The sequence below is a fragment of the Orcinus orca genome, chromosome 14, assembly GCF_937001465.1.
Source record: "Orcinus orca chromosome 14, mOrcOrc1.1, whole genome shotgun sequence".
In the NCBI taxonomy this organism is placed as follows: Eukaryota; Metazoa; Chordata; class Mammalia; order Artiodactyla; family Delphinidae; genus Orcinus; species Orcinus orca.
This window is the reverse complement of record NC_064572.1, coordinates 9,773,996-9,792,855: the sequence shown is the minus strand read 5'-3', so window position 1 is coordinate 9,792,855 and position 18,860 is coordinate 9,773,996. Positions and strand designations below refer to the sequence as shown.

The following is an 18,860-nucleotide window of genomic DNA, read 5'->3' as shown; positions in this document are numbered from 1 at the left end:
TCCGCCACATCTCTTTCTTATAATAAATTACCAACCATAAACCACCTGAAATCTCATGGCATCACCAATTCTTAGTTCATTTGTCCACGACTGCGATGCGTGTTTCTGCTTTTCTTCATCACTGAAAAATGAATTCACTTGTAAAACAAAACAAGCCAGGTCAGGAAGTTGGCAGCCTGCAGACCCCTCAGGGCCCGGTTACTGATTCTAGTCAACCTTTCAGAAGTTCACCCAGCAACCAGTCCTCCTCCAGTGATCCCGGACCCGGCGGGAGCGGACCCTGGAGACCACAAGCTGGATACGACGGGTACCGCTCACTTTCACCTTTCTGCGGGCCCCTGGGGGGCACTGGTTTGCGGGGCACGTTCAGAAGCGCTTACTGTGCACGAGGCCACTGGGGGACAGAGAAATGAAGACCTTTGGTAGGACGGGTACATCCAGGCTGGATAGCTCATCATTTCTATGGAGGTGGCACTCATTTGTCTGTATTCTGAGCTTGTCTGATTTTTTTTTTTTTAAATAAGGGAGAGTCTGAACATGTAAACGTTAAGGATTTGGAGACCCTGTGGGCGATGGCCCTTGGGAGTTTCCCTTCACTTGAACTGCTGACGAGGAATAAATTCACAGCCTCTCTTGCAGGCGTTTTCTCTCCCAAACCCAGCCTAGAATCAGAGAAGGCAGATTTAGCAGGTCCCTTGTAGTGTGTGAGCAGAGCATCTAGGACCCTGAGGGCACCTGTGAACAGGACACAGAATTTGCTGATACAGTTAGTCAGGGGAAACAGTGGGGCGGGTGTGCTTTCCCATGGAGATGCGGGCCTGGCTCAGGGCAGCAGTGTTTCTGTGTGCTGCTGGGGCCCAGTGTTGTCTCTGCTGCTCAAAGGCGCTGGCTGTACTGATTAGACAAGAGAACGGCCAGGTCAGCCGGGGAGGCTTTTCACCGGACCAGAGAACCTTCCATTACTGCTCTCGCATGTGCCCAGGGAAACGTCTCTCCCCGGCATGCTCCTTCCTTCTGGTTTGGGCTGAGAAGTAGAGCTTTGCGGTCCGAGTTCCATGCATTCCCTACCTTAGATCCTAGAGGGGGTTCTTAAAAGTGGTACTTCAAGAAATGTTTCTCTGTTGAGTTGCATTTTTAAAGTAGAGGGGAGTCTTTTCTGTCAATGGAAAAACCACTTCTGGCTTTTTCTGCAAACCGGGGTCTGTAACTGGGGTTCTGTAAGTAAGTGTCCCTTTGTAACGTGAATAAGTTTTCTGCAGTTTCTTTTGGAAGAGTGTATTTGGGGGTTTTCATAAAATAAAGTCCACCTGGATGTAGTCTAGTGCCAATCAACCTGATTTTCTTTTTCCTTAAAAACTTTGATATAAGAAAGTATCAGTGCACAAGAGAAACAGCGACAGCAAAAGCAGTGAGCCCCTCCTCAGCCCATCAGGGACGAGCCGTCTGACCCCAGACAGTCCCTCCATCCCCTGGCGTCGGCCACCGCCTTTATCTGTAAACAGTGTCATCCAGGTGCCTCTATGGACCCAGTGGTGAAACGAGAGCCCCCAGTTCCAGATGCTCTAAGTCTCTCAGGCAGGGCTGGGCTGGCAGACTGCATTTCCATCTGCCAGAGACAGCCTCTGTTTAGGGGTCCCTGGGATTGCCCCTCGGGGAGCCAGCACACACACGGGACAGTGGTGGGATGATGGGGGGCAAGGCGGGCTCAGCTCTGTGTTCTTTCCAGGTGCCAGTCTCCCCTGCTGCTTGAGCACCAGGGCTCCGGCCCTTTGGAATGTGAAGGGGCCAGGGAGCGGGAGGACGCCATGGAAGGAAGCAGACACCCCGGTAACAAGGACCCCTGCCCCGAGGCGCCCCTCCCTCCTGCCCCCTCCCTCCCCCATCACTCGTTCTTTCAGCCGTGCACGTCTGAAAGACGTGGTCAGCTGCATCCCGCCCTGTGCGAGTTGGCCGCTGGACCTCGCGACGTCGTCTGGGACGTGGTCACGGCGGGTGGTGCCTGGGGAACAGACCGTGAGCGTTGTGGGCAGTTCTGCCTGCTCCAGGGTGTCTCCATCGGCAGGACCGGGAGAAGATCCTAGAACCACAGTCCTCTTCGCGGTCACTGAACCATTCGTTCGGCTCCTGCATTTCTTCGCTCCTTCGTTAACACGAGAAATGAAATGTTAAGTCTTCTCTCTCTTTGTGACAGAAACCAAGTGGCACGGCCCGCCTCCCAAAGTCCTGAGCTCCTATAAAGAAAGAGGCCTGCAGAACGATGGAGGCTGCAAGGATTCCCCCAATAAGCTTTCTCACGTGAGTCCTTTCCTCGTGCACTGGCGTTCCTTCGGCCCTTGTGATCATCTCAGCACACGCGGTTTAGTACCGTTGTTGCCAGGCATTCTCAGGGGTGTCTTCTACCTCACAAGGCTCTTGGGTGGAGGGGAAAAAAAAAAAACTAAATGAAAAGCTAAGGGTTTTTTTGGTTTTTTTTTCCTCCTTGATTTATAAAGGACCACAAAGAAAGGTCATACCGTAAATTATTGGCAGAGCCAAGATTGTAGACTCAGCCTTTGATCCTTGGTATTTTTAACCTGTTAACTCTGACCCACTTGTGGGCACAGCACAGAAGCGGAACCTGTGGAGCGGGGTGTGTGGTGGGCGCCACTCTGCCCGGGGCTCAGTGGACAGCCGCAGATGGTGCGCAGTAATACCAGCCCCAGCCAACTGACAGGCAGCCGGTGTTCCCACAGTGCCCGCGTGGTTTGGTTTACTTTCCGCAAAAATGAAACAGCGGGCCATGTCGGTGACTGTAGCTCAGTGAAATAAAACTTCCAGTTAAACGTGAAAACAGGAACTGTAGTTGTTGCCAAGTGAGGCCAACCTTATAAAGCAGCTGATTTTTCAGAACCTGTGGGCGTTTGATCAGGGCTTGAGCTGAGTTGTTCCTTTCCGTCTCCTCCGTGCGTCACCGGCCAGCTGTAGAGCTAGCCGAGTGTTACCTGCGAACACGTGGCCTCCGTCTCTCAGCTGTGTCCCCACCTCGTCTCGAGCCTCATGGAGCCGATCAGTGCCACCTGCACAGGAGATCCATGTGTGATAACAAAGGGCAAGAGGAGTTGCTTAAGGATGTGATAGGAAGGGAGGAAAGGCCAAACCACTCGAAAATAGATCGGGGCTCGGCTGGGTCTCACGACTGACGATTTGGGCCTCGTTAGTTTTCCCAGCCTGAGGAGAGGGGCCATGTCTGTACCAGGACATCCTCAGACGGGGACACTTACCCTGTTCTCTGGGGATCTCAGAGCACTCCCGAGAGCACCCCATCTCGTCAGCCCCCCGGGGCTGCCCTGACTTGGGCCCTGGGGCATGTGGCCCGCACTTACACCGTGCTTCTGCACGTGAGCTGGTTGGGTCCATGCAGCGATCGCTGGGCTTAGAGTAATAAGCAGAGGGAGGGATCGAGCGGCTGTCCAAAGCCCCATCGCTGTGATGCAGACCTGGGTCTTCAGCCCCAAACGCAGGGCTGGCCTGTCATTCGTCGTAGGAGCATCTTCTGGAGGAAAGGCTGCTGTCCTCCTTTTATTGATTCCCCACGTGCTTTCTCAGCTTCTGTAACCTTCGTTGATTACTTTCTGGTTAGCGACACCCTGGCAATACTTTGGCGTTTCATGCACAAGTAATTGAACAAAGACTTGAAAAGATACCCGTTTAGATTAAGATGAATGATGGGAGGAATTATGACTCAGGGTGACTTGTGCATGAAACCAGGATATTTTTTAAAAGGAAGTTCTTTCCTTGCCTCTCACTGACAAGTGAGCAGAAGGGGTTCGGGTGAAATCATCTGGTTTGTAGCTTCCTGAGTCTGGTGGGGGCGGGGAATGACCTCTTCACGAAGAAGCAACGTGTGGGATTTGTTGGAAGCCTTTCCATTTCTCTTTCTTCTCAAGATTGGAGAGAAAAGCTGCCCCAGCCATTCCAGCAGCAACACACTCTCCAGCGACACCTCTGGCAACAGCGACGACAAGCACTTTGGGTCCGGGGACCTGATGGACCCCGAGTTGCCGGGGCTTACGTACATCAAGGGCGCCTCCACGGACAGTGGCATCGACACGGCCCCGTGCATGCCCGCCACGGTCCTCGGCCCCGTGCACCTGGCGGGCAGCAGGTCCCTGGTCCACGGGCAGGCGGAGCAGTGGGCTGACTCGGACATCCCGGGGCCCGACGACGAGCAGGCCAAGATGTACGCGGTCCACGGCTATGTGCCCAGCATCTCCGCCGGCCATGCTGCCGACGGCAGCCTGGGCGACCTCAGCGAGATCTCATCCCACTCCAGGTAAGTCCCCGCGCCGCCACCGGCGTCCGCTCCGGGCACCCTGGGCGCCGTCGCCTGCGCTGGGGTGGGAGAGGGGCCCGAAGTAGGACCAGCAGGCGCCTGAGGTCATTGCCACCTGTGTGCCACGCGGCCTGACTTCAGAGGAAATGCTTGCTTCCAGAGTCTCCTTTGAAATGTGCACACGAATACGTTTGTGATTCTATCTTCCTTTCTCTTGAAAGTTGAGAGAAAACTAAACAGAGATGCTCATGGCCCTTATCAGACCACTCATCTCTCTCTCCCAGTTCAATGTGTGGTCCCTGATTTTCAGGAGACGGCAAGCTGGACAGCGCTCAGGGGATGGTGGACAGTGACGGGGCGGGGGATGGCCTCTCGTCGTCCCTCCGAAGGCCCGTGCCCCGCTCTCCCCTGGTCCGCGGGCCCCTTCTCACCAGCGTGTGCACCAATGGAAGTATGTTCACAGTGACAGTCCAATTAAAAAAAAAAAGACTAGCTAAATGTAAAGGAATTGTATTCTAACTACGAATGTGCAGTATATAGCTATGAGTAGTTTTAAACTCCTGTTTGACATACGTCTGTACAGAGACTTTAAAACTCATAATTGGTGATTCCTCCCTTCAAAGACCAGGCAGAGAAACGCTTTCATTCAGGTTTGGCCGTGCGTAGAATTTACTGCACACCGACGACCGCTCTCGTTTTCCTTGCTGCCTCCCTGCTTCAGCTCTGAGTGACTGTCTGACTTTTCCTCAGAACTCTTCTAGCTGCCGGAGGGCAGTCAGATGAACACTGATGGGATTATCCTTCCAGGTCCCTAAGGCCGTGGCAGAGACACTTCTCCAGCGATGGTGCTTGAGGCTGGCCGTGGGGTTCCCAGCGCCGGCCTCTGTTCTCCTCGGCCGCCTTCACCCAGGCCGAGCCCGCTGCCCTCTGACCTTCTGCCCGTCCTCACGCGGCCACTGCCGAGCCGGGGGGGACGAACCGCCGGGCAGAAGGGAGAGTAGCTGTGACCACAGAGCAGACACATGAATCGCTCCGGCTTTCCTCTCAGTCGAGGCCGAGACCTCATCAGCGGTGCCGTTATTTTCATGACTGATGTCATGTGATGTCTGATCTTGTTTGAAAAAACGTTTTAAACTTCTAAGTCCCGGAAAATTACCGTAGATTAATTTTTCTTACACAAACCTAAAACACGAGGGTGCCTGCACACACGTGCTCACTGCTGCCTTTCTGCTTTCCTTCTCCTGTCGCTAACGTCGTCGTCTGTGTCTTACATTTACATCATTTGTGTCATTCGAGGGCATTTATGTGACAAGTTAAAGAAAACTGCACACGAATTAGCTCACACAGCGAAGGTAGTATTTTGGCTTATGGAACCCCACGGGCCAGAACTGTGAAGGTTCTGCTTTGACACAGCAGCTCACATGATGTCACCTGAGACCAGGTCCCCCCGGTCCATGGGCTCGGCAGGACGGCCCTGAAATCTCAGCAGTGAGAATGGCTGTGTCACCTGCTGTGTCACCTGCAGGCCTCCCGTGCTACTGCTCCCCGTCACAGGAAGGAAGTGCGGATCTTTTCAAGTTTCTGCAGACATGCCCCCCTGCCCTACCACCAGTGTCTCTTCACGTGTTCTTGGCTTTAATCACTGTGCTCTGGGGGCCTGGAGGTCAGTCTGCCAAACCACGCAGCTGGAGACTGGGGAAGAGAGCCACTTCCTCAGAAGAAAATCAGAGGGTCGTGTCCCTGGGAGAAGAGGGAGGAGATGCAGACAGGGCGTCCTGAGCACCCACCATAGGCTCTGTCTTCTTCCCCTGGGCAGACGGAGTGCAGGATATGGAAACTATTTCAAAGTAGAGACACCTATTACTTTTGACCAGTTCTCTTTAATAATTTGACTTTAAATAGGTTTAGTACTAACTAAAATAATATTTAAGTGTTATCAGTGGCTTTGGTTACCTGAATTATTCCTGTCTTACTTTCAGAGACAGTTTTGAATTGGCCAGGCTGTAAAAACCGTCTTGGGATTTTATAATCTTCTGGTGTCTTGTTCAGAGTGTAGAAGATTTTGTAAAATGGCTGATTTCCTGATACCTCGTTAGAGAGATGTAATTGGCATCACAAACAGAATTTTGTATTACCGTTGAGGAAAATTTCAGTGGAAACCGCTTTCAGAGCACCTTCTTTTATGAATAGAGTCAGGATATTTATAGGGATTTGAAGTCAATTTTCTGGAACTCCTTAAGCATTCATTAATGTAATGGGTCAGACTCGTAGAAAGCACAGGAAACTGCTAGATTGCATTTCTGGTCGATGTTCCTTCTTTCCACCCCTTTACGCTGGACATGAGCACAGCGGTTGCAGAAGGGCCATGTGCTGAATGAGAGGCTCCTTTCCCATCCAGGTGCCTTTTTCTTGCCCTTCTTAGTTGACAGTGACTTTAAAGCCACATTTCAACTCCAGTTGCAGGCTTTTGTGGAATTCATCATTAAAGTAACTCTTTTGAACACTTCCTCCTGTCTGTCCCCTCACCCATATGGGAGAGCTAGAGAAAATAAGATTTCAAATATTTTAAAGTTTTTTTTTTAATTTTAAAATATTCAAGTATTTTTAAGTGTTATCTATTAATAGTTTTACATGTAAAATAAGACTTGAAATGTCAGCGTGTTGAGGTAAAAGGCTCATTAGTGCACAAGGGACCCACCTACCACAGTGGTGCCGAGACTCTGCAGATCCCGAAATGCCAGGACCCAGACCGGGACGCACACTCCCTGTGCTGATGAGTACCGTCAGCCTCTGAGTGTGTGGTCAGCTCGGAGCTGAGGCCCGCTGCCCAGGGGCTCAGTTGTGACTGGGCGCAGTCCAGGGAACAGGAGAGCAGGAGAGCCCCTTGGGGGCTGGCATCAGCACCGAGCGTCCTGGCTAGTCACCCCTCCAGCCCACGCACTCCTGTATCCCACCATGTCTTAGCTGCTTCTCAGCGCTCAACCCTGGTTGACATGATTTGTACTCCGTGTGGATCTCACCCCAGGCTGCTGCCTCCTCTCGTCTAGAGAGCCTGGGCCTGTCTCCTTCACTCTGTGGTCACAGCACTTGGTACATACACGTCCTTGAACTTGACAAGCACTGGAATGTTTGTGGAGTGAAGGAGGGAAGTCTAAGAAGGCTGTTGATAAATGCTCATTGATTGAGTTAGTAACCCAGTGCCTTGGGTCGCCTAAGGAGACAGGAGGCACCAGGGTCGGCTTTTCGCAGCTCCCAGACCATCTATGACACATTCTTAATACTCTGATTCTGGTTTTCCACCGCCAGCATCACTGCCACCCCCACCAGCTCCACCACACACACGCACGTTCCCAACAGCCATCCAGGAGTAGAGCAAGCGTCCATTATGTTTGTGGTGCGATTCCGGGATTGCACTGAGAACTGGGAACGGGGACTTACGACCCCTGAAGACAAGCTGCACTGGTGCGAGGCGAGACGGGGCTGGAGGGAGGGGTGTGCAGGAATCACCACCTATTAAGGCGGCGCCCCTGCCGCTCCATGCTTTTAATTCAGCAAACCCGTTTTGGTTGGTTGGTTGTTTTCTTTTTCCCCTACAAGGGCAGGGCACTTAGATAAGAGCTCAGAATACAAAGCAGTATTCATAGGAGGCTAACCAAGCTTTTGCAAAGTGAATCAAGTCAACTGCCAAAAAAACAAAGCAGAAAAACCCATGTTCTGGCTTCTCCTGTAAATGGCTCATGTGATTATCTGGTGTTTGCACTTATTCATGTCATCATACTCTACTCTTTGTAAAGGATTGAGAGTTGGCAGTGAAACTCTAAAATAAGAACGTGAGTCTAGAAGGAAAGGATTCATGAAAACCTTATTGCCAACATTCTAGAATGTTCATCTGCTTCAGAGGGAACCTTTAGAGCCACGTTACTGCTGCTAGACACGGGTTTTTGCCACGTTGCTCGTGAAATGGATTCCATGCATTTGTTCTTAGAGTTTAACTTTAAAATATTTTACTATTGGGGTCAAAGACATTTTTAATCAAGCCTGAATGAGGAAAATGGAAAAGCGCACCGGGCTGTGACCATTGCCCCAGGTGCTGGTAACACTGGACTCTCATCATAAGAGGCTCCCATTTTTGCCAGTCTGGTGAGTGCGCCCTGATATCCTGCAGTGGTTTGCACTGGTTTCCTTGGGGATGGCGGAGGTTGAGCCCTTCCTCTTATGTTTATTCACCATTTGAGTTTCTTTTCTTCTGAGGCATCACTGTGGTGCCCATTTTTCTATTAGATTTCCCCTGACTGGGCTTTGAACATCCTTCTGGCCACAGGCATACAGCTTTGCATATGAACACCCTTGGCCTGTGGGAAGCAGGGCATTCCAAAGGCACGTGGCAGAGAGGCGGCCACATCTGCCCCCCGCTGCCCGATTTTGCTCACAGAGAAGGACAGGAGTCGTGCGTGGTGGCTCTGAGTTTGGCAACGTGCCCACACCGCTGAGATCTGATTGTATCGCAGCTTCTGTCTTTTTCTCCCCAGTGGTTCACGCCATTCAGGAAGCCCCTCAGCTCACGGTTCCAAAATTAGTGGGTCTCTGGATACGTCCAAAGTGTACATCGTGTCTCACAGCAGCAGTCAACAGGCCCCGGGGTCCGTGTCCAAGGCCTACCACCGGCAAGGGGCCATGAACAAATATGTCATCGGCTGGAAGAAATCGGAAGATAGCCCGCCACCCGAGGAACCCGAAGTGGCTGAGTGTCAGGGGTAAGGTGTCCGGGGGGCTCTTCTCTAGGCAAACCTTGGGCATCTGGGGCATGGACCAAGCTAATGTATTTTTCCCCCCAGTAGAAACAGATTTTCTAAAAAAAAATAATCGAGAAACATCTTGGTAAAGCTCTTTAAATGTTGGCATTTATATTTCTCTTTAAAAGTCTTCCCTTTCCTTGATGTTCTCATATAAAATTAAAACAAATTTCTTTTTTTTTTAATAAATTTCTTTATTTTATTTATTTTTGGCTGCATTGGGTCTTCTTTGCTGCACGCGGGCTTTCTCTAGATGTGGCGAGCAGGGGCTACTCTTTGTTGCAGTGCGCGGGCTTCTCATTGCGGTGGCTTCTCTTGTCATGGAGCATGGGCTCTAGGCACACGGGCTTTAGTAGTTGTGGCTCGTGGGCTCAGTAGTTGTGGCTCGTGGGGTCTAGAGCGCAGGCTCCGTAGTTGTGGCACACGGGCTTAGTTGCTCCGCGGCATATGGGATCTTTTCTGACCAGGGCTCGAACCCGTGTCCCCTGCGTTGGCAGGCAGATTCTTAACCACTGCACCACCAGCGAGGTCCCTAAAACAAATTTCTGTTCCTTGCTTTTATATTCATGTACCATGTCCTCCTCACCTCTGTACGTCCTCGTGACACACGTAGCAGACCCTCAGAGCATAGTTATTGACGTATCATTTGTCACTTTTAATAAAGTCTCTAAGTTAGCAGGCAAAAAGGCTAGCAATTTTTACTCAAACACAGAGGGAACTGGAATAGTGCATTTTATTAGTGATTTTCGGTGTTACCTTATTATCCCAGCAGTTACTGATGAGACCTGGGTTTGTTTTTTTCTTCCCTACGTCTTTCCCAAAGCAGATAGGGCCTGGAGCTCTTGAGCACGTCCACCCCCGAATCTCAGGGCCCACAGCTGGGCACGTGTGACGGCCTCGTCACAAACCCTCCATGGTGGGTCTTCCCACGGGGGTTCCGTGCAGAGCCCCCATCCCCCGGGTCTTGGGTTCTTTTTTAGCTCCCAAGCCAACCACATCTTCAGTCACATTTAAAAGTTTTGAAAGCTTCTTCCCCAGTCACTGCTTTCATGTCGTCAGCGCTGCTGCTACTTACAGAGCCGAAAAGTTCGGGAAACCTGACCTACCTCAGGAACAAAGCAAGAGACGTAGCGAGTTCCGATAAATCGTTCTTAATTTTGAGCATGTTCATGTGAGTTTCATATCCTGATAATTCCCCAGTGAGCCGTCACCCTGCAACACAGTAGCCTGGCTTTGGAGATGGGGTCATCTCGGTGATGCAGGACAGTCACACACAGGTCATCCTCGGCAGGCTGCCGCCCGGGCCGTGGGTTCCTGGAGCATCACGTTTCAGGTCGTGCGGCCCGTCCGCCTCTGCTGACAGTACAGCCCCTGGTTCTTCACCCACCGTGTCTTCAGGAATGTTCCGTGGCTCAGATTACATTTGCAGACCAAACCTTTTAAAAACGGCTCCCCAGTTTTCTCCCTGGAAAAGAGCTGAAAACAGTAATTCGGCTAGACAGTCTTTTGTTGTCCATAAATACATTTCTATATACTGATAATCAAGGGGGACAGCTGCTTCATTTATGCAAACGGCTTTGCAAAATGGCTGATGATAAAAATGCTTGGCATGCACCCGGATGGATTACTGTTCAACATCAGGTTCCCCGGGGTCTGGCTCTCCGTGTTGCAGGGTGGACGGTGCGTGGGGTTGCCCAGCCACAAGAGAAGGGCTTTCTCAAATTCCGGGCAGGCACCAGGCTTCCTTCAAAGAACACGAGATAATCTCCGATGAATTATTGAAACTGTGTTTTCTGACACAGGTTAGGAAAGGGAAGACACAGCCTTATTTGAAAAGTTGGCTCTATGTTCTTCTCATTCAGGGCTTTGGGGATCTGATTTGTTCTGCATTATTCAGAAACCTAAGTTTGCACTCATTTCACAAACGTAGGATGGCACGGGGATCTGGGAGAAATGTAGCAGAAGTGAATCAGCGAGTTTCTGTGTGTATGAACGTGGTGGGTGAAGCTGGTGACTGGATTTTAATTCATAAGGCTGCCGGCGTTTTACAGATAGGCTGATGACTCACCTTCGTTTTCCTTCTGCCTTGTTTCACCAGGCTGTATGGTGAGATGGGTCTCCTGTCCACCGCAGCTCAGCAGCAGGCAATGGTGGGAGATGATGTCTCAGAAACTCAGCACGTGCTCTCCAAAGAAGACTTTCTGAAATTGATGCTTCCCGACAGCCCCTCAGTGGAGGAGGGGAGGAGAAAGGTTAGTGACTTTTGTGTAGCTTTGAAGTGACCGGAAACACTAAGGAAAAGCGTAAAGAGACGCCAGGGCTTCCAGAGTTCTCCCACATGTGGCCTCTCTCGTGATCCTACCTACAGCTCTGTGCCCGGTTGGCCATTTTCACCGTTATTCCCCCAGGAAGCAGAGTGAGCCTGGGAGAGGTCAGGAAGGGCAGCTTTCTAGACGGACAGAGGAAGCTAGAGGCAGGCGGGCCTGGCCTCAGTTCTCGGCTGCAGTGACCATCGGCCGTGTGATTTTGTTCATGTGACTTAATCTCTTGGCCCAGCGTCGTCCTCTGAAAAAAGGAAGCAATGATAAATGTATACAGAGTTACAGCCAAGATAAGAACCAACTTCACAGAGGACCCGGATATAACAGGTCATCAGAAATAGTAGCTGTTAAAATTCACACCGCCTGGCTTTTGCTCCGGAACTTGTACCAAGGATAGAGTTCTCCAAGCCATCCTGCTTGGGTGTAATCCTGTTCCAGAAATGGGCTGGACTTAGGTACTGCCTGGCATCGTAAATCAGATGGCACCTGCCCCGTGCTTGTAAGCCGTGCCCACCCACAAGTAAAGGCCACGCGTCAGTCTCACAAACCAACCTCACGTTCGAGGGCACGGCTTCATGACCAGGGCGCAGACCCTCGCTACCGTTAGATGACTTTACTGTCCTTATTAGTTTTCGTTTTATTATGTATTATTACAGTCTCTTAAACCACTTTGTTAAGTAATGGAAAGTGAAAAAGGACCCCCAGGTAATCCAGCCCAATCTCCTCTTCTGGCAAGTCACTGAGGCCCCAACTGATGAAGTGTGACGTTCGCATAAATACTTGGTGGCAGAGTCAGCCGTGGAATGCAGGCCTTTCTCCCTTCTAATTCAGCGCTCTCTTGTCCAAATGAAAAGAAAAAAGTCAGGCATGGCCATCTTGACTGTGATCAAGATAAACGGCAAGGCTTTGTGCTACCGTCTTCCCTATAATAAAACGATGCTGCAATTAACCTAATTGTGTTCTTAGAATAACACTCTCATGAGATACTACCTCAAAGCCGCTTTAATCTAATGGGCCTGTAATCACGTTCTGAAGAGCCTGCTGGTTGTGTGTGAAGAGGGAATCTCGGAAGAGCTCAACAGAATGAGTCTTTTTTTTTTTCTTTAACTCGTATCAAATCATGTATATGGTACTGTATAAGCTTGGGTGCGGGCTATTGTACCGAAAGTGCAAATAGCTTTTCTTTTAATAGGAACAAACTTCTCCTTGACATGTGTTTTTTTTTTTCTTCTAAGACAAATCGCCTTCTTTTCGTAGTGCAAACGTAACTTTGCAGTTCGCACACACTCTGGTTCCCATTCATCAGCTGGACAGACTTGACAGGATGAAAGGGACACATACAATAGAAACACTTTACATTCACAAACGTAAATAACCGTTTCTGTATTTGCTTGATGCAAACGTTCTGGCTTTTACTATTATTGATGTAAAAGGAACGTGGTTCAGGATATAGAAGAAGTTGGAAATTCAGATTTGATTTAATTTTTCTTGAGTTTTTGACTACTTGCTTCTTTAGTATGAACTTTCCCTACCCTATCTGTGATTTAACACAATAATTTTAATGGTTTCTTTAAACCTGGTTACGATTGATTACTATAACTCAATTCTCAACAACTGTACTAGACTTCTGTGAGTGAAACTTTAAAGTGTGTAGACAGTGAGATTTTCCTGGACCAATACTGTCTTTCTTGGACCTGTGTGTGGCTTAGAAAGCTGCAGTGCTCAAAAATTAATATTATTATTGTGACCTAGATTAGGTTGAACCTCGCATGTAGTTGATTGGTACAGAAATCACCTAATATGAACATGTAGTCATTTCCGATGAAAATCAAGCCAGCACTAGGTGTGGTTTTGAATAACCGTTGCCTGAAATGGCAGCGTTCTGTATTTCCAGAAGCTGCCACAGCTAAAAGGTTATGGAACCTCCATTTAACATTTCAGAACAGAGCTGTGCCTGTCTAATTCGTGGTGATATTTCACAGAACGTCCAAGGAGGAAAAGAGCCAAACCCAGGAACTGCAGGAAGCCCTTGTGCTTTGCCTCGGTGACCTGCGTGCCTGGTTGTAGCATCCCTAGGCTGCGGCTTTGCGCGCACCTGCTGCTCGGAGATGCTCCCACGGTGGTACGGGACCCCCCCCCCTAAGGTAGTCAGATGAGTTTCACGCTGTCAGCTTTCTGACATCTGTTTTCCCTTCCCTCCTCCTGTCTCAACCCCTAGTTTTCGATCTATGGGAACCTGTCCCCGCGCCGCTCGCTGTACCGCACCCTCTCGGACGAGAGCATTTGCAGCCACCGGAGGGGGTCTTCCTTCGGAAGCTCCCGAAGTTCCATCCTTGACCAGGCCCTGCCCAGCGACATCCTGTTCAGCACCACCCCGCCCTACCACAGCACCCTGCCACCCCGGACCCAGCCGGCGCCCAGCATGGGAAGCCTGCGGAGTAAGTGCCCGGGGTGGCCCGAGCTGTCCTCGTGGGCTCTCTGGGGTGGGTCTCCTACCGGGGTTGGAGGGACTTGTTTATTCTTTAAACTATATATCATTTGGTGGTGTGTTTTCTCTCTTAGTGATTTTTGAAGGTGGTAAAAGCCCCAAAGTGGATATTTTTTAAAAGTTGAACACTACTGCCAATTTTTCAGAAAATTGAAAAACCCGTATTAAACGTTTTTAGCAGGTAAAATAGTGACCTTTATACTCAGCTCAGCTGTTACATCCGTAAAGAAAGAAGTGTCTAAACCTGATAAAGAGAAAAGGGTGCCACGGTGGTAGATTTTCCGGTGGGCAGCACGCGGGGAGGAAGGTTGGTTTTCTTGCCTCCTGTGTCTGTTTCTTCTTGATCTTCCAGGTCTGGTGAAGGCGAAGGTGGCAGGTGGGCATCGGGACACCTGGGTCCCAGCCCTGGCTCTTCCCACGTGGTACCATGTCCCATCACTTAGATTCTGTGTCCAGTTCACTCCAATTTATTGGCCACAGGTTGACTAGATAATTTCCAGATGATTTTCCTTCAAATCCTGAAATCTTTCCTTTTTACATAGTGTTAGTTTCCTATTAACATGTCGGTGTTGAAGCGTGATTTTTTTTAACATTAGTTAGCTTTATTTCCTTTTTTCATAGTTAATTTCTATTGTACAGGAAGAATGAGGATTAAATCAGAAATATGTTCCTTGTCAGGGTTTTCTTAAATTTCATGGTAGAAAGCATTATCTTTAGAACCAATTTGAACTTCATAACACACGTATAAGTCCCAGGCTAAATGAAATAAAAGTTCTAATAATCTTTCTAATGTTTAACATAATTGGAAATGAACCTTGTCTCATAAAATTCTTAATCCATTTCTTTTTTTTTTTTTTTTTTTTGCGGTACGCGGGCCTCTCACTGTTGTGGCCTCTCCTGTTGCGGAGCACAGGCTCCAGACGCGCAGGCCCAGCGGCCATGGCTCACGGGCCCAGCCGCTCTGCGGCACGTGGGATCTTCCCGGACCGGGGCACGAACCCGCGTCCCCTGCATCGGCAAGCGGACTCCCAACCACTGCGCCACCAGGGAAGCCCATCTATTTCTTTAAGTAACATAATATCCTGCCTGTTATGAAAAGTCCATTTGCCTAAATTGGAGAAATACTCCCTCTTGATAAAGGTATGAAGGTCAGACAGACATATTCTAATACCCTAATATTTCTCCAAATGTTTGTCCTTTTTTGTAAATAGGTAACTTTAATGGCCTCTTAAAGCTTTCCTAAAACCAGTAAAACTCTATTTTCTTGCAGATGTCATATCTTCCACTTAAAAATGCTTGAGGTATGATTGTGAAATCTACAGTATAGACGTTACGGTAGTTCTTACATTCTACCTTTCATTTGCTTCCATGTGGAAGACGCACAATTGACCCTTGAACAACAGGGATTTGAACTGTGCAGATCGACTTACACACAGATTTTTTTCCATGTAAATATCACGGTACTACATGCTCCACGGTTGGTTGGATCAGGGGATGTGGCACCTCGGATACGGGGGCAAACTGTAAAGTACATGCAGATTTTCCACTGTGTGGGTGGTCCACGCCCCTAACAGCCACGTTGCTTAAGGGTAAACTCTCTATCCTTTTTTTAGCTTCACTTTTTTTTTCTTAATAAACGTCATTTACTTAGAGCGGTCTTAGGTTCCCGGCAAAAGTGAGCAGAAGGTATGCAGACTTCCCGAGTACACACCCACTGCCCCTGCAGGTGCTCAGTCTGCCCCCGACCACAGGGAACATTTGTTAGAGGATACTAACACATCTTCATCACCCAAAGTGCGTAGTTTGCGTTGGGGTTCACCCCCCCCGGCGTCGTACATTCTATGTGTTTGGGCAAATGCATGGTGACGTACCTACCATTGTAGTATTTTACAGAGTATTTTCATCTCCCTAAAGAGCCTCTGTGCCCCACCTGTTCATCCCTCTCTGCCCCTCACCCCTGGTAAATCAGTGGTTCTTTTTTTACTGTCTCCATAGTTTTGTCCTTTCCAGGTGTCATATAGTTGGAGTCATACAGGGTGTAGCCTTTCCAGAAATACATTTAATTTTCCTCCACGGCTTGATAGCTCACTTCTTTTTAGTGTTGACTTCTGTTCTATTGTCTGGGTATGCCGAGTTACCCTTTTTTAAATATTTATTTATTTATTTATCTTTGGCTGCGTCGGGTCTTCGTTGCTGCGCACGGGCTTTCTCTAGTTGCGGTGAGCAGGGGCTACTCTTCATTGCAGTGCGCGGGCTTCTCATTGCAGTGGCTTCTCTCGTTGTGGAGCACGGGCTCTAGGCACTCAGGCTTCAGTAGCTGTGGAACGCAGGCTCAGTAGTTGTGGCTTGCGGGCTCTAGAGTGCAGTCTCAGTAGTTTTGGCACCCGGGCTTAGTTGCTCCGCGGCATGTGGGATCTTCCCGGACCAGGGCTCGAACCCGTGTCCCCTGCATCGGCAGGCGGATTCTTAACCACTGCGCCACCAGGGACGTCCCTGTGTCCTTGCTTAGTATGTTCAGAGGTACAATGGAAACAGGCAGGATACACTCTCCACTATCCGGGTTAAAAACTGCCTGACTTGCCTTCATTGTCTCTCCTCCTGGGAAAAGCAGTAAGAGTGGTCCTTGCTGTTTGCGCTTCTCAGATGAAACCTTCTTATTTGGCCACGTGACTCCTCCAATTTCTAAACTTCACAACCTACTCAGAAAAAAAAATTCTCTAGGTTTGGTGGATCAAATGACAAAATATAAATAAGGGAGCTGGGAGTAATTTGAATTAATGCGTCTCCCCCAAGACACTTCTGATTCCCTCCTCCCTCCCCACCGAGAGGCTCAACTGTAAGGATCTGGTTGTCCCTGGGAGGATGCTCGCCCCTGGGACCCCTGACGCCCACACTCACCTGTGTGGTTATTATTCCTGTATCTGCTCAAGGCAGATTTCAGTCATCTTTTGCTTTCTGTGGTTTCTGGTCACTCAGCAGAGCCCCTGTGAGCAGATCTCGCTCGGAGAGTAGCTGCAACAGTCTGACCCTGGAACAAGCCAGAGAGTTGACAGGTGGGAGCTTGTGGCCAGCAGATGCCCGCGAGCGAGAAATGAGGACTATTTGGGGTCGCCCAGGGGTTTCTCTTAGTTTCTCAGAGACTTAGCTTCACGAGAACTTGCAGTGGCAGTTAGGTTAGTTCTGCCAGAGCGTGTAACCCTGGATGGTTCGTTAGCTACAGAGGTTGAGCAAGGATATGCTGAGGCACACGTATCCTCCTAAAGTTTCCCAGGAAGCATCTGACCTTCCGCTCATAGCCACTCATTTGGATCTTGTTCCTAATCTGCAGCAAGGACAGCACAGGGGAGGGTTGGCAAGTCCATCTCTTCACAGTGAGCCTCTGGAGACCTCATCGCCGCACCTTTTCTCCATGTAATTATCAGTCACAGGCTGCTCGTTCAGACAGTTTTAACTTTTCCAAGTCTCAAACTTGGGCCCATCTCAGAATCTCTCTTCTCCTGAGACCAGGATCTTAATCCAGCCTTGGAAGACAGATGACACTTAACAAACACATTTTAGATGTGACTCACGTCGTGATTCATATATATTTCCTGGGGGCGGTTTGGGGATCCCTGAATGTGCTGTATCATTATGTCTTCAACTTGGAGGTATAAAAATAAGACCAGCTCGAACAATTGAAACAATTCTGAGATCTTTCTGCCTTGCATTTAGGGCCTTTGTTTCCATCATTGGTGGATTTCAGAGTAAAATTTCTTTTGAGGCCCAGGTAGAAAAAAAGAATAGGGAGTGGCCATTTTGACACACAGTTCACAGGCCCGAAAACCGGTGATATTGAAAAGCTCTCATAGTATCCTTGTCTGCTTGGGCATGGGGTTACCTGGCTTTGTTCAGTGCAGTCACAAGCATTCGCAGGTTTAAAGCATGTTTAAAGAGAATTACTGATTTTTTACGAAATGGAATTTTATGAAACACTCCAAGGAATGGTAGAAATCTTCCTATGTGGGTAGACTTTTAGAACAAGAGTTCTTAAATTTTGAAAAATAAAACAGGGTATTAGGACTACCCTGGTGGTGGCAGTGGTTAAGAATCCGCCTGCCAGTGCAGAGGACACGGGTTCGAGCCCTGATCCAGGAAGATCCCGCATGCCGTGGAATAACTAAGCCCGCGAGCCACAACTGCTGAGCCCACGTGCCACAACTTCTGAAGCCCACGCGCCTAGAGAGAAAGCCCGCGCACAGCAATGAAGACCCAACGCAACCAAAAATAAATAATAAAAGAAAATTAATTAATTAAAAATGCCCAACAAGGTGTTAGGTTCTATATGTTCCCAAATCCTATAGTTGTGACCTAGGCCCCCCGCAAAGGATGCTCCTTGAAGTTTAAAAGCGAGTTTTAGCAGAAATAAAAGAAATTAGTGTTTTCCTTATAATTTAGTACCCACCCAAGATGCCACAGACCCCAGGTGCAGACGTAGTGGTGTGCGGCCTGCAGAAGAGTTGCCCTTGCTTCCGCCGGCCTCGCAGACAGCATCCGTGGCCGTCGGAGGAAGAGCATATTCTCCGACTCTATGCGGCACTTCTTTCTCTTTTTTTCAAATGTTCTCAGTCTCCTCTGTAATAAACATCCCTTGGTTTCTGGAGAGTAATTGTGAAACCACAACTATCTGACCACCAGGAAATGCTAACAGGAAGGCTCGTCCGCATTTAGAACAACAGCGAGAAAGTCAGACTCAATAAAGCTGGTCCCCGCGATTTCAGGGTCGGGATAAACAAACAGGAAGCCCCAAGATCGACGTCCAGGCCAGAGAGCAGAGACCCCGGCAGCGGTGCCTGGACACCGGCTGCCCTTCAGAAGCCGCGAGTCGCTTTCTTTCCTGGGTTGGCCGGAGGAGCAGCGTGGGCTCTGGAACAGCAGTGGCTCGAGAGGACTGGCCTTGAAATAACAGG

General features: G+C 49.3%; 1 protein-coding gene across 13 annotated transcripts in view; it reads left to right on the top strand.

The window, feature by feature from the left end:
- The window catches only part of SIPA1L2 (signal induced proliferation associated 1 like 2), a 238,102-nt gene that overhangs the window by 198,255 nt on the left and 20,987 nt on the right, over nucleotides 1-18,860 (top strand). For all 13 annotated transcript variants that reach the window (XM_049696795.1, XM_049696794.1, XM_049696793.1 and 10 more), the window contains 7 exons: nucleotides 224-307; nucleotides 1,727-1,827; nucleotides 2,192-2,295; nucleotides 3,927-4,312; nucleotides 8,842-9,066; nucleotides 11,204-11,357; nucleotides 13,645-13,864. In XM_049696795.1, coding sequence (XP_049552752.1) covers nucleotides 224-307; nucleotides 1,727-1,827; nucleotides 2,192-2,295; nucleotides 3,927-4,312; nucleotides 8,842-9,066; nucleotides 11,204-11,357; nucleotides 13,645-13,864 — 1,274 coding nt within the window. The remainder of the gene's footprint in view (nucleotides 1-223; nucleotides 308-1,726; nucleotides 1,828-2,191; nucleotides 2,296-3,926; nucleotides 4,313-8,841; nucleotides 9,067-11,203; nucleotides 11,358-13,644; nucleotides 13,865-18,860) is intronic.